A 13,641-nucleotide genomic window follows, 5' to 3' on the forward strand; every position below is an offset into this window, starting at 1 on the left:
TCGAACAAAATTATTAATTCTCCTTCCTTCTGCATATGTGATCCCTGACTTGCAACACTGCCCACTGCTCACCGACCCGCCTCCTCAATCTATCTTCTCCGTCTCATCCCGTTAGCGCAACAACCTCTGTCACTCCCACTGAACATCACGGCCCTCCAAACGAACCGTTGTATAAGATGGTGCAAGAAGTAGCTGTACATAGAGTTCATGAGGTAGATGTTCGGCTTAACGGTAGTTATTAACAAGGCCACACAATAACACACACAGAGATGAGAGGAATTGATTTAATAATGACATCCTACACGTTTTCTTTGCAGCTACGCAAAATTAGTTAACATTATTATACCATTTAAAAAGTTGGGGATATTTGATTTACAAGACAGACAGGTTTATTCAATTATTTAGGCCCAAGGCCCATAATACATACGTTTGGCAAAATGCTGAATATGATCATGGAAAGGTCTTCAAGGTTCTGACATTATCATTCATGATATTTAAGCGTCACAATGGAACCACAACGGTCCTGAAAATAAATTTCAAGGTGCTCAGATCTTTTCAGCTGAAGAAAGGAAAGGCTAAACTTGAATAAATCAAATGATAACATGAAAGAAGGAAGGATGAAGGAACTAAAGGCTAAACTTGAATAAGTCAAATGATAACACACTGGCAGATTAAACCTCGATGCTACTCAACCAGAACATTGTGACAGAAACAAGCAACTGCGTGGCCTCCTCATATGCCTTAAGTTTTTTCTACCTTGTTTTCGATATCAACTACAATATATTTGATAAAGACATTATTTTGGTGTTAATTCCTACTTCATCTCTAGGTGAATTTCACTGATTTACATGTGGATTTGCAAGATGTATAAAATGCATATGATGAAGACTAAGAGGAAACAGATGATGAAGAGAAATTAAGGTGAAAATGTGACAATTTATTCCATTCATTTGGAAATGTTGTATCAGTATGGCTATATATTACTTTTTTTCATATGCATTAATTAGCACTGGCTAGTGGTAAGCTCGCAAAAAAAATAGCATATTTACAAGCTAGGAGTGATGGTAACTGGACGTGTATGGAGTACTTCTGTGAATTATTGTATGACAATTGCAGGGGACCCTTCTATGAGAAACATGATTATAGCATTATTAACAAAGATCCAACGTTTATCATGATTGGCGAATACAGTAGTTAACATCCTGGTATAGGCAGTGCTGACAAACCACGACAGACCGCCACACAGATCTGAGATGCTACACACTCTCCGTATAAAAAAGCACTTAGTTCTTGAGACATATTAACTTCTGGCACATAACTTCAGCAACAATCTCCTCAGAACAGGCCAGACCCTGAACTGGGGGATCGTCGACCACACAGGAAGTCCAATATTGGTAGGATCCCCCTCATCATGTTAGCGCTAGTCTATTATAGGTTAGTTTAGTCTTTGACACGCCCCCATATCCCCATCTGCACGTGACTAAATAACACACATGCCCCTTTACCTGACCATTAGGTGTGTTTTCCCACCTGCCTTTCATTACCTGTCTAATGGAATACTCATGTCCCTTCCCACGTCTATCGTCAAAATAACACATGGTCCGCCTTTTGTAGCCACCGATGGATCAGTTTTCGTTTTAACAAACTGTCTAAATAAGCACAAGGTCTTCGACCTTTTCATGTTCACTTCACGGATGTATCCCTGCTGCATATAGGTTGATCCAGATAAAGATGATATAGACAATCAGCATCAGCTTGAGTGAGCATGTCGACAACAAACAACAGCCTTCATCGTGAAGTTTCACCTGACATATATCCAAATGCTCTTATATCTGATCTCAGTAAGTCAGTTAAATGCTAAGGTTATGTATCGGCTTTCCCCCGGCTATATAGCAGTAAAATATGCAAATATACATTTATACCTACAGGCAAATTCATATGATCCAAAATGTGTTGTTACTTGATAGTATTGGTCTGGTTGGAGGTGATCCAAATTATATCAGTTCAAATAAAACCTTATATCACCAATACCAGACAACAAAATAGTGGAAGCAGTTGATATCACCACAGAAGGCAAAGTCAGATACATCAGCTAGAAAGATGGTCTTGCCCCTATACTACCCTGTCCCAAGACCATACTGAATGCTGGTAAGCCCAAGTATGTAAACAAATGATATCCTCAAAAGAGGTACGGCTAGGTAAGAGGATTCTCTAAGAACGTTAGTGTTTTATATGGACAACTGTCTCTATGCATATTTTCACGAACTTAACCTAAAATTTTATTTTAAAGACATTCAAACTAATTATTATTGCCTTGACAAGTCTACTGAAAGGTTCGGGTCGTGTTCGCGGAAAGCAGAGTGCGAGACAAAATGGAGCATATCATTCACAACACACTCTCCGGGATCAAATCCACAAATTGTTCGTTATGTAACGACCTGTCGTAACGTTTCATTAATAACTTGGAATTTTCCAAGTCTTTGTGGATCGGACCCTATTCAGATTTTGTCAGAACCACATGTCCGAACTAACATGAAGGAGGCTCTGGCCAAAATCAGCGTCCACTCGAACGGTGACGCCATCGCATGTATGATGAATGTTTACATGAGAAGAACTTCTCCAAAACTGGGAGCGCATTCCCCAACCATCGTTTGCAGTGGTGTACCGCTGTGGAAGGGGTTCATGTTGGAAATACATCATTTTAATGTGTTTAGGTCAAAGACTGAGACTGAGAAGGTATCAATCACACCTCGTACAGATCTAAGGATATCTAGATTTGTATGTCCGACGTACCCAGCGGGTGTCAAATTACAGAGGCAGACGGTGTCAGTTGTGACTTGTAACAAGACGAACAAGTAGTATCAGCCTTGTTGAAGGTCTCGTCATCATTCTGTGTCTGGTTAAGCCTCATATCCCGCTTGTTTGGCAGTATACAACATTTTTCCATGGTCAAATATGAACTTTGTGAATATCTGTAAAATGGTATTTAAATGTTCGCAATCGTCATTCTAATGAGAAGAACATCATTGTTATCTCAAGGAGAGGAACAAAACTGCTACATTGGTAAGAGGAGAACAATTATTGTTTGAATCAGAGGATGACCTAACAAAATAGTAAAATAAGAGGAACTCAGCTGTTATTTTTACAAGATGTACCACAGTCGATGCATTCTTGGACGTCCAACCACACATAAGAACTTACTCATTCTGGAATTACAGTGAAACAAATGTGAAACTATCCTGCAAAGCTGAGAGGGCCGTACCTAGTCCATCAGCTTAAGACGTACGCTATCATATATTGGACATCAGAGTAAAACAGATCCTTTCCAGATAATATGTGTAGGGCGATATGTTGGTACGCTTTGCCACACTACATAAGCTATGTAGTGAGCGCTGCACGCAAGCCGTGGAAGTGTCGACGAAGCTGTCTGAACCGCCATAAAATCATAATTTCCTCTTTACGACGTGAAGCATGTCACTCTGATTTGTTTTCACGGTGGACAATTTATATGTTTCTTCATGTTTTCACAACCTCTGAAATCGCTTTAATCCACCATACCTTTATATAAGTTCCGTTACTTTACCTCTACTGCCACCATTGCTTGTCTTAAGACTCGACTAGGACGGAGTGGTTGTTTACAAAGTTGAATCAAAGTGTTCGTGTCTTCGAGCATCGACTGATAGCCTGTGCTGTGCTCATGCAGTCGGTCACGTTTTATTGTGTTTCACGCACTTCCGTTACATAGCTTACATGCTACTCGGCAGCAGGCTGCAACATTCATTCATTAATTATCATTACGATTTCTTCTTAAAAAGTCCTAAATAGACATTGAATCCTGTATATATCTTTTTTCCCTTAAGATATTGGGGATCATTTGTATGTTTAAAACTGTGTTGTACGTGAATGTCTAGGCGCTGATTGTGAAACACTTTCCTTTTTATCTGCATCAGAACAATCAGCAAATTGCTCGTGACCTACTTCCTTCTGCTAAAATATATTATCATTATAGTTATTGTTACCTCATCTCTCCGACTTTGATCCATTAGAGACCATGTAATAGATATAATATCTCATGAACTGTAAATAAGCACCTTTCCCCTACTAGACGGCTGTCCCTATCACACCGAAGTGCGTTCCAAACTGTTAAAGCCAACACACTGACTCAGCGACTCTTGCCACACACTTGAGTGCCTCTTGTCTTGCCGATCATGTCACTGTTGTTATCTTTATATAAGCGAGTGGTCCAGGAAGTGAAGATTATCACCTTCTCGGATGAAGACTTTCTTTGTAGAGACAGATCCTTTCGGTTAACCTCGAGGTGTCACGTATCCATGTAGACCTGTGAACTTAAATGTCAGTATACCAAGACATGTCATCGAAACTGTATCAAGGCAACCTCTAAACTTATACCTGTAATAATAGCGGTTGTAGGATTTACAAATAGCTGTCTGAACCACAGTTATTTTCCCTACTGCCTATCCCTCAGTGCATTCTAAAGCCCTTTTAAAAGAAGCAACTTGAGATTTCTTCAGATTATGAATTTCCCACCTGACTGGGTCACCTTTTAAATTCAAATGGATTTGTTTGTTACTATCAAAACTATATATATTCAGAGAATAAGCTTTAGTCTATGACCAGAACCACGACCATGGGCTTCTAGATCACTTAGTAGACGTAGCTCTGCCTAGTACTTGTAAACTCGAGTGAGTGAGTGAGTTTGGTTCATGCTGCCTCCATGTGTATGAGCTTAATGTGTAATGGAAGCATGAAGTTACAAGTCTTCTTCATTGCTTCATTACTTAAACTTAACAGCACGGTTAATTTAAGGTATGGCGTAGTGTAAAGCTGAAATCGGTTTGATGTTAGTCGTGCGTCTCTATGATTACAGAGCTTCAGTTACTCCCACCGGGTGCACACAGCTCCCAGTATATCCTGCCTCTGCCTGCACAAACCTCTTGTAGCCGTCTCTGAACTGCAGCTTACTAACAAGCGTATAGTTTACAATTCCTTGTTACCGATACATTCTTGAGAGCCAGCGGAGATTGGCGCAGATAAGTACAGGGTTGTAAGAGAACCGACGGGGAGTGTTAATACCGTATTGATTAGCCAGGGGAATACAAGCGTGTAACACACAGCCCGGCTTTCACTCGAAAGTTCAGACTGAGGTGCGTTTCTACTTACCTGATTGTGGAATTACCTGTTTGTAAGGAGGCGGAGATGGTTTTACGACTTATGGCCCTTACGCTCCACAGAAACTGTAACTAGTCTACAGCATTCCGGCGATAGGTAATGAAGCCTAGGTATAATTATTTCACTGAAGGTTGTATGTTTGAAGTGAAGTCAGAGTGTACGAAGAAACGAAAAGTAAACATTTTATTTCTTCCTCGAGTAATTTGCTTGTAATATCTAATGAATTCAAGCAACTGTGTTGCCTTTGGTTCTCAAATACAAACACAACGGGTACACATAACAAAATATGTAGACTCAGTTTGGGCGGAAAAATATTGATAACGTGACTAAATCTGGACACAGTGCCAGGTAGCTGTGCAATATTCTTCACCATCGGAAATTGAGTAACTTTTTCAAGCGGCATTACAGGAGTTGGCATGATGAGGATGAAGACTTTTATGGACAGACAACTTCTTTCTTGCAATGGATGCGACATTTCGGTGTAGATTTAACACTGGTATCAAGCAAATGATACAAATCATATGCACTGGGAGAAATATATACATGGCAGGGATGTGAGTTTATACAGCAGAGGGGTAGCTTATATTGAAAGCGTTCCCTCGTCACACTGAAGACTCGTGTCTTCAATGCGACGTACAATGTGTGAAACTCATTTATGTAGTCCACGCCGTGATCTTTGTAAAATCGGTGCAAAACAGTACTCACTCACTCATCGCCCTGACATATCTGAGGCCCCAAAGATTATGTATCAGGCCAGCCTATATAAATCCAGTCGTAATCCTACTTAAAACGGTACCAGCTGTTATTATGTCTTGTGGTGGTCAGTTTGGCGAGCATATAGGTGGACCTTTAACATAACCAGCGATTTGTTTAAATCAGTGCCCACACACTGGGCCATCCTAAATCCCGAATGTCAAGGTGTTTGCTGAATTCTGACATTAACGGTATTTATGCCTCATCTTCACACCGACGTACACTACGTTCAAAGTAGACACACTTGGGCTCTTTAGTTTGAATTCAGCCATTTAAATGCTGGAGGAGAAGAGTCTTTCTTCATCCCCTGGAGTGTAATCACAGGCGTAACGCACGGTGTGTCGAGCAGACGACATCTCTCATTAATTACGACCTGTGAACTGTCCCGAGATGATGTAGACATATTTGTGGTCCAGAGACGATGCCGAGCGATCCTTCAAGCAACTAGATAACTTGGGGTAGCTCCTGGACTGAGATGTCAGAATACTTTCAGTGTCTGTCTTCATCCTCAGGGTTCCACAAGGTAGCAGCCAGCAGTGTGCAGGTAGTGGTCGGTGACGTTGCGGAATTGCAGCAGCAGGAGCGATCTGAAACTTCGGCGGGTGTGTGCTGGCGGACCAAAACCCGTTGTTTTGATAAAAAGAGGAAATCAGACATACACGGATAAGGTTGGACTAATATGGACACAAGTTTCTTCCATGTTTCAATAATGGTACAAGACGGTGTAGTTTATGTGATGAAGAAGGTATCCCAGTTTGCTGTGGCCTTGACGTGAACAAGTTTGCTGACCAGTCTACACCGACGTCTCCTAAATCAACAGTCAGGAAACAGTACACCTGTAAAGGTGGTCGGAATGTGGTGGAGTTGAGAGATCCCGGACAGGCCAAGATGTAGACGCACTCTACAGATGAGAACGTCAGACATGTTCAGATAAAGACATTTGTTGGATGTCACGGAAATATGTTGTCATGACGCCAGTGCAGACCTTTACACTACTGGCGTCTGGGCAGACAGATGCTGCTGGACCCGCGCGACCAAGTGACCATGCCGCAATGATACAGAGGTTAAGGTCGGAGTTTTTTAGCCATCCACCATCCAGTAAGTATAACCCTTGTCGACAGTCTGTTGATTCCGAGGTTTTTGTTGAAGGCAGTGGTCATGAATCAGATCGAAATTCTAGGTATCAGAGGAACTAGACGTTTGACCAAGATCTTTTATGGATAAGTCTTCTTTAAAAGAAGATTTGTCCATACAAGATCTTGGTGATATATAACAACTTCTAAATGCCTTCTAGTCGGAACCAAGCTGAGTGCGTAGTTAAACACCAACAGAACTTCAAACTCACTAAAACTATATTAACCTTTAAAGTGAAAATGAATATTTTCGCTTTCATCAATAGTGGATATCCAATTTATACACTCAAAGAAACGAACAAACAAACAAACCAGCCGAAACTGCATCTTCTATATTACACTTTGTTATCTGCAACATTATTTCTAGGAACTACAGCTTTACATACACACCTATGGCGCAGAGGCGAACACTTTTCAAGTAAACAATTAAGCTAACTCGCTACTATTACTTTAATTTGTTACATTATTCCTCTTTATGGGGTAATAAAGCTAGGTGTGACGGGGCACGGGCGCCATTACCAGCAGCCTGTCAACTCTGGCACTCATACAGTCTTGACTGAAGCCATGAATATAGGTGCTTTGGACGTAACGTTTTCACTTAATGTTTAGGGCCATGGCGAAAGAATGTGGTAATCGTTAGTTGAACCCAGTGACAACGTAAAAGCTAACGAGTTGTCAATAGTTTTAGAAAGGTGAGTTGGAATGAAACTCGTCCTGTGTCAGTTAAACTGGGAAATGTAAAACACAAGGATATGAATTAGACGTATTAGACACGTATTAGACACAGGGTGTTTTCAAAGTGCGGCGTCGTATAAACTTCATCAAGTATGTTGTGATATCCACAACTGGAGGTCATGAAGTAATCTTGGAGGGCGGACACGAGTGATGAAAATTGCATCTCACACGATACAGCTGATGGATTGTATATTAACAAAACAGGCCAATCGCTTGTCAGGTATGAGCAAGTTGTTTGACTTCACTGTCTGAATCGCAGAACAGTTGGACAAAGAATAATGGAAGATTATCTGCGTCAAGGAAAACGTGGCGTACAGGTCATAAACCATGAATCAGGAAGGTATTCTTGTGGGAGTTAATGATCAATGGAAACGTGCATTATTTGAGATGAGTACACCCAGGAACACCTTTCTCGGGAAGCAGGAACAGAGTGTAATAATGTTGTAATACACTTGAAGACGTCTTACTTGGACATAGTCTGAGGCGGATGTAGCACCACACTTGACACTAGGCGCCACATTGAAAGACGATTTATATGTCTGGATCAGAAGAATAAACATGGCGGGTATTTTGTAATTCACGACAGGATACGCAATGTGTCGAATCTTTTCTTCTGAATACGTAACTTCAGATTCGGAGGAATGTTTACGTCTGCATCTTCCTTGGCAATGCACGTTGAAGTCAGTTTATTATGAGTCTGAAGCCAGACACTGTTGGGCAACGCTAACATACTCTCAAGAGGACTGCCTAGGAATCGAACGTCCGACCACCTGCAGCCACACGGACTAAATCACCTTGAGGAACGTCTGCTCGAACTGGTACTAACCTTCAGACCACGTTAAGTCTGGAGTTGGATGTCTGATATCACGTCTGGTTGGACGGACATCTTCCCTGTATCGTGTTGTCGTTGCTTCCAAATCTTGGCGGAAACTGAATATATTTGACCTGACAAATTCAGATATTTCACCGATGATATCACAATAACCGTTCATGTCAGGTGTATGTGATCGCCTCTACTGCCTGTTGGAATATGTTTAAAAACCGGGTTATGAAGTTGGCAGTGACACTGGAATTATAAAGTCATCAATACTTGTAATCCATACATCTAGTCAGCCTCACTATGTGTTTCCGAGTGAGGAGAACGAAATCACAAGGGAAGTTCTCGCCAAATGCCACTGATAATGGTTTGTAGGATTTTTTTGATTTCACAAGATAATGGCACATTTTCACCTCCCCATAACTAAAATATCTTTTCTTTAAGTTTTCACTTTCTTCCGACCATTTGTTGACTTGTGCAGGGTCGGGGGCACATTTGTGTAGCGAAATTCAGCAATTCATCGTAAATCTCCAACTATTATGTCAAGAGTGGACAATCCACAGACGATGGAGTGACGGTTGACTCCATTTGGCTAAGACCAAAGTTTCCTCCAACGATACATCAGTGTAACATTCAATTCATAATTCGTGTTTGCTTTCATGTTTATCGCCTTACAGTAAGTTGAGATGCCGGGCCAAACACTGCCACGTTTCGTTGTTAGTACGACAGGGTAGACATTTCAAATGTCTTCCTGTTGGCCGTTCTTCCTCGACCAGACAGGACTGGTAGTATGGTCAAGGGAAGCAACTCCGTCTATCCACGTTGCCGGACGTGCTTGTTATTTATGGTGTAACATCTCGAGATTTAGCCAGCTGTTGCCATGTTTATGCCAACATTTGCGTGTGTTTATTATATTATAGCTAACTGACAAGGTAAGGCGATGGGACTGCATTGTAAAATTTAGAAGTTCACACGTCAGCCGAACACTTAGGTTCGATTCTGTTCAAGGGTACAGTGTGTGAAGTCCATTTCTGATGTTTCCTGTCGCGAAATGCTCGTATGAAACTAAGGCGTGTGTATCACCGGACTCACTAGCTCAGTGCATCACTGATAGTCTGTCGTACAGACCCTGAAGTATAAATATCCAAGAAAGCCCACGCAAGTCTAGAAAATGTGGCAAGTCTAGATTTCCATAGCTTCTGAAAATGAGGAAAGTCTCAGGGCTCCATTTCATTATATTATTTTTTTTTTTCACTATGGACGTTTTTTCAGTAAAATATCTTCATTTCAGAGACTAGCTGTTAGTCTACATCACTGACAACACCTCCGATTTATTTTATAGCTATACATCCTCCGCCAGGTGAGGGGGGAGAGCGGGGAGATACGGGAATGAAGCTCGTACCTCCATTTCTAATTTGAAAAATACTGGGGACATATTAACAACTATGTAAGTTGTAGAGTCACAATTCAGACAATAATATTTACTGGTCACTGGTGAGCTTTTTAACGTCTTAAATTATTTTTACAGAGTTATGGCCCCGGTTGAGTGCATATAAAGAAATAGTAATGAAAGCTTGCATGCTTGTCACAGAGATACATAGAAAAGACGAATTCGAAATATGATGCCATGAATGATTCTTGCTTTTCGTAGATATTTTAATGACGAGTAGTGAAGTTGTATCAGACTGAATAGGTCCCATAAATTGTTTCCTTCTAGGGAAGGTGCCTTTGTATTATTTCACGTGTAATCATTTTAATCTGATGACGCATAGCGACCTCTGTGCTATCTCTACTGAAGGCTTTACGGGACCCTTGTTTAGAATATCCACTTCCATTTTATTCATTACTATATGAACAAATCTATTCTAATGTGTGGTTGGGGATAGTGGTAACGCTGTTTCCTGCTTCAAGACTCTCATTGATGCAGTTGTTATTCGCGTCCTCATTAAACTGACCAGTACTTGATGCAACATACAACAAGCAGCCGGCGTGTAGTCAAAGCGGGTTTCATTATATTTGCCTGCCTCTCAGAGCGACCTATACTTGAGACAGACAACATTTGTTGAATTGACTCTGTTCTGTACGAGAGGTTAGTCTATGTTAAATTGGAGTTCTCAAGTGCACACCATAAGCGTGATAAAGGTTTCGCCAGTGGACGTTTCCTGCACATTATCACAGGAGGCGGGCGGCCCCAATATTTTCAAAGCCATGAGGTTTGTTAGAGTGGAAAGGGCTGTTCTGACAAGGCGATTTTCCAAACTCAGTTGACATAGTCCCGTCTCTCCCATCATCGCAGCATCAGCAGCCGAAGTGACCGCTGGTCTGGTTCGAGATGAGCTGCAGCAGATGCAGGTAGTGCTGTCGCGACAGCCTGCACGTAGAGGAGGAGTGTAAGAGCAGACGACCGCTGTAATCAATAACCTACAGAAACAGCCCAGCGGCAACAATAGAGCGTTTGGAGCAAAGATTGTTTAGGACATTGTGATAAAATAACGCAAGTTAATTTTGTCAGCAAATGTTTAAATGCTCTATTTACAATTATTATTCAAACGAGCGGACCAGCTTACATGTAGGGAATGGAATCACCTTGATGAAGTAAATATCACCGACGTCTTTAACGTAATTGTTACACGTAATTGTTGAACGTATTTGTTGAATGTAAGGACCTGACGAGACGTAGTAAACCTTTCGTATACTGTATCGGGTCTTGTGCCCGAGGCCAGTTCATTGCAAGCGGATTACTTCTAATACCTTCTCAAACCTTGACATTGACTGAAATAGGCTGTTTGGATTATGATTTAGAGGAAGTCTGATTCATTAAAATCTTTCTGCCTCAAAATTATTGCAAGGTGCGAACTTTGTTGCCCATAACCCAGTCCACTTTTCCAATGAGTATGTCTCTTGCAACACATGTGGCAACTCAAAATCAGACAGTCTTTGAGCGTTTATACATACATAACTGTGGGACCAAAGCTGTACACATGGACGCGGCTTGCGATATCAGCTAATGACAAATACTATTGATGATGCACATCTTTGTGACAGTTGCACAGACATTTCGACGTGCTAAGCCATTTAGGTGCAACTTGTAAGATTAGAACTTGGCAGTTCGGTGGTTTCTTGCATCCCTATATATTGCATTTGACTCAAAGATTCTTCTTCTATTCACTCGTGATGAGATGAAACACTTGTAATGTGTTCCTCTAGGCCAGATATAATAAACGCGACTTCACCTTTCAAGGCATAACATTGCCCATTGTTAAAGCATTAACAAGTTATATAGAGCACTGATTTCACGGATCCATTACTTCATTTTGTCGCTGTACTGCGACTTCAAAGGGGAAAAACTCTCTGACTCCATTCTCTGATAACAAAATGCATGTTGTGCTTATTCACCCTCCCACTCTCTTAAGCTCTGAAATAAACATTATCCAGTAATTTGCCAAATCCTGTCCGGTATGTCGACGACGCATCTGCAGATGTTACATGTTGCAGATCTATCGTCCACTGCGCCATGGTGTAGGGCTTGTGACATACCAAAGCGTATTAGCGGGGTAATCCTAGGTCGTGTTTGCACCTAGATGGTTATGTCACAAAGTCTCACGTTTCTGCCCCCAGGACCTGGGTCTCGCATCTTAGGAAGCCATTCATTCACTAGTGGCGAGGGCTGGTACCTCCACGGCATGGCGGGCGGCCGTATGTTGTGAATGTGGGTGTCACATTTTGATGTTCATTGATGGACTTTGTGGATAAACACGGCGTACTTTTAGAAACTTTTGGCCTTTTTTAGAACGGAGTGTTGTCGGGTGAAGTCTGTTGTTGCCACACTTCGAGGATACGTGTTACATTGGCATACTCTGATCCACGGTGTAGGTGGGTGACTTTTGTGAATTTATCTGGTAAGACCAAATGTGTCAGGCTCAAGATCAAATACCCCACAGCGTATGGACGAATAAATCGCCCCTGATCATTTGCAAATACACCCCAGAGACTTATTGACTTCGATATGTTCAATGTTGTACCCAATGTGTACATATGTCGCTCTTGAAACATGTTCACGTGACCTACATACAACTGGACATACAATGAGTTTAGTTTTACGAACTGTATTATGTTTCGGTGGATTCAGTTTCATGTGCAGCGCCATTTGTCTTATACTTATGACTTCAAACTTGGTAACTCGTCAGTACTGAGGGCAAGTTCGTCTGCATTCTTATTCACGTAAAGAACATGAAGCATCGGAACTATTGCTGAGTTTGAACTTACTCAAGCGAGGAGCAAGTGGGGAATTCCCAGACCACTGCATATGTCCATTCATCGTCTGTGGACGTAAACTATGTCATCCCGATCTGATCAGCTATACGGCATCAAAGTTGATGGTGCCTCGTACGCAGAGTCGAACGCGTTCTGAGTGAAACGATGGGAGTTTTCTGAAAAGTTTTCGGTTACATTAATCCACCTACATCAGTTCCCTTGAGTTCAGATGACCGAGTTTACAAATACGTGTTTATTCCAGGGGACACTGATGGGTTTCCATTACCGGCGTCTCCAAAGGAACTGCAGACGTTTGATGAGGCATACTTTGGAAAGTCATCATCCTCAAGTTCAAAGGGCAAGCACAACAGCGGTGGGAGGTCAAGGTCAATTCCCGAACTGTTGTCTCTCGGCTCCAAACTAAGATGTGAGTACACATGTAAACATATTTTCTTCAGATTGAACATATGCTATCGTAGTAGTCTAGGGCAAGAAATCTACCTGTGTCAGCAGGTGACATATATTTCAATTACAGATGCATGTTTGGGTGGGTGGGGTGTCGGATAAGTGGACCTGTTTCGCATCTGCCTTGTTGGGTCGACATAGTCATGATAGTGCCAGGGTGATTCAATGACAGGATCATTAATGACTGGAATACATTGATTTGTCAAGGGCAATATCATAGCCACTCCACTGGCTGCTGTAATTATGAATGATAACGACTTGCGTTTTGGGATTCGCCAACTGATTGTCACAGCA

At 41.6% G+C, this 13,641-nt stretch overlaps 1 protein-coding gene across 1 annotated transcript in view; it reads left to right on the forward strand.

The window, feature by feature from the left end:
* The first annotated feature begins 6,972 nt into the window (after positions 1 to 6,972).
* The window catches only part of LOC137296580 (FYVE, RhoGEF and PH domain-containing protein 1-like), a 77,374-nt gene continuing 70,705 nt past the window's right edge, over positions 6,973 to 13,641 (forward strand). Inside the window, exons 1-2 of the mRNA XM_067828387.1 lie at positions 6,973 to 7,041; positions 13,145 to 13,309. Coding sequence (XP_067684488.1) covers positions 6,996 to 7,041; positions 13,145 to 13,309 — 211 coding nt within the window. The 5' untranslated portion in view covers positions 6,973 to 6,995. The remainder of the gene's footprint in view (positions 7,042 to 13,144; positions 13,310 to 13,641) is intronic.

This window comes from Haliotis asinina, chromosome 9, assembly GCF_037392515.1.
Source record: "Haliotis asinina isolate JCU_RB_2024 chromosome 9, JCU_Hal_asi_v2, whole genome shotgun sequence".
In the NCBI taxonomy this organism is placed as follows: Eukaryota; Metazoa; Mollusca; class Gastropoda; order Lepetellida; family Haliotidae; genus Haliotis; species Haliotis asinina.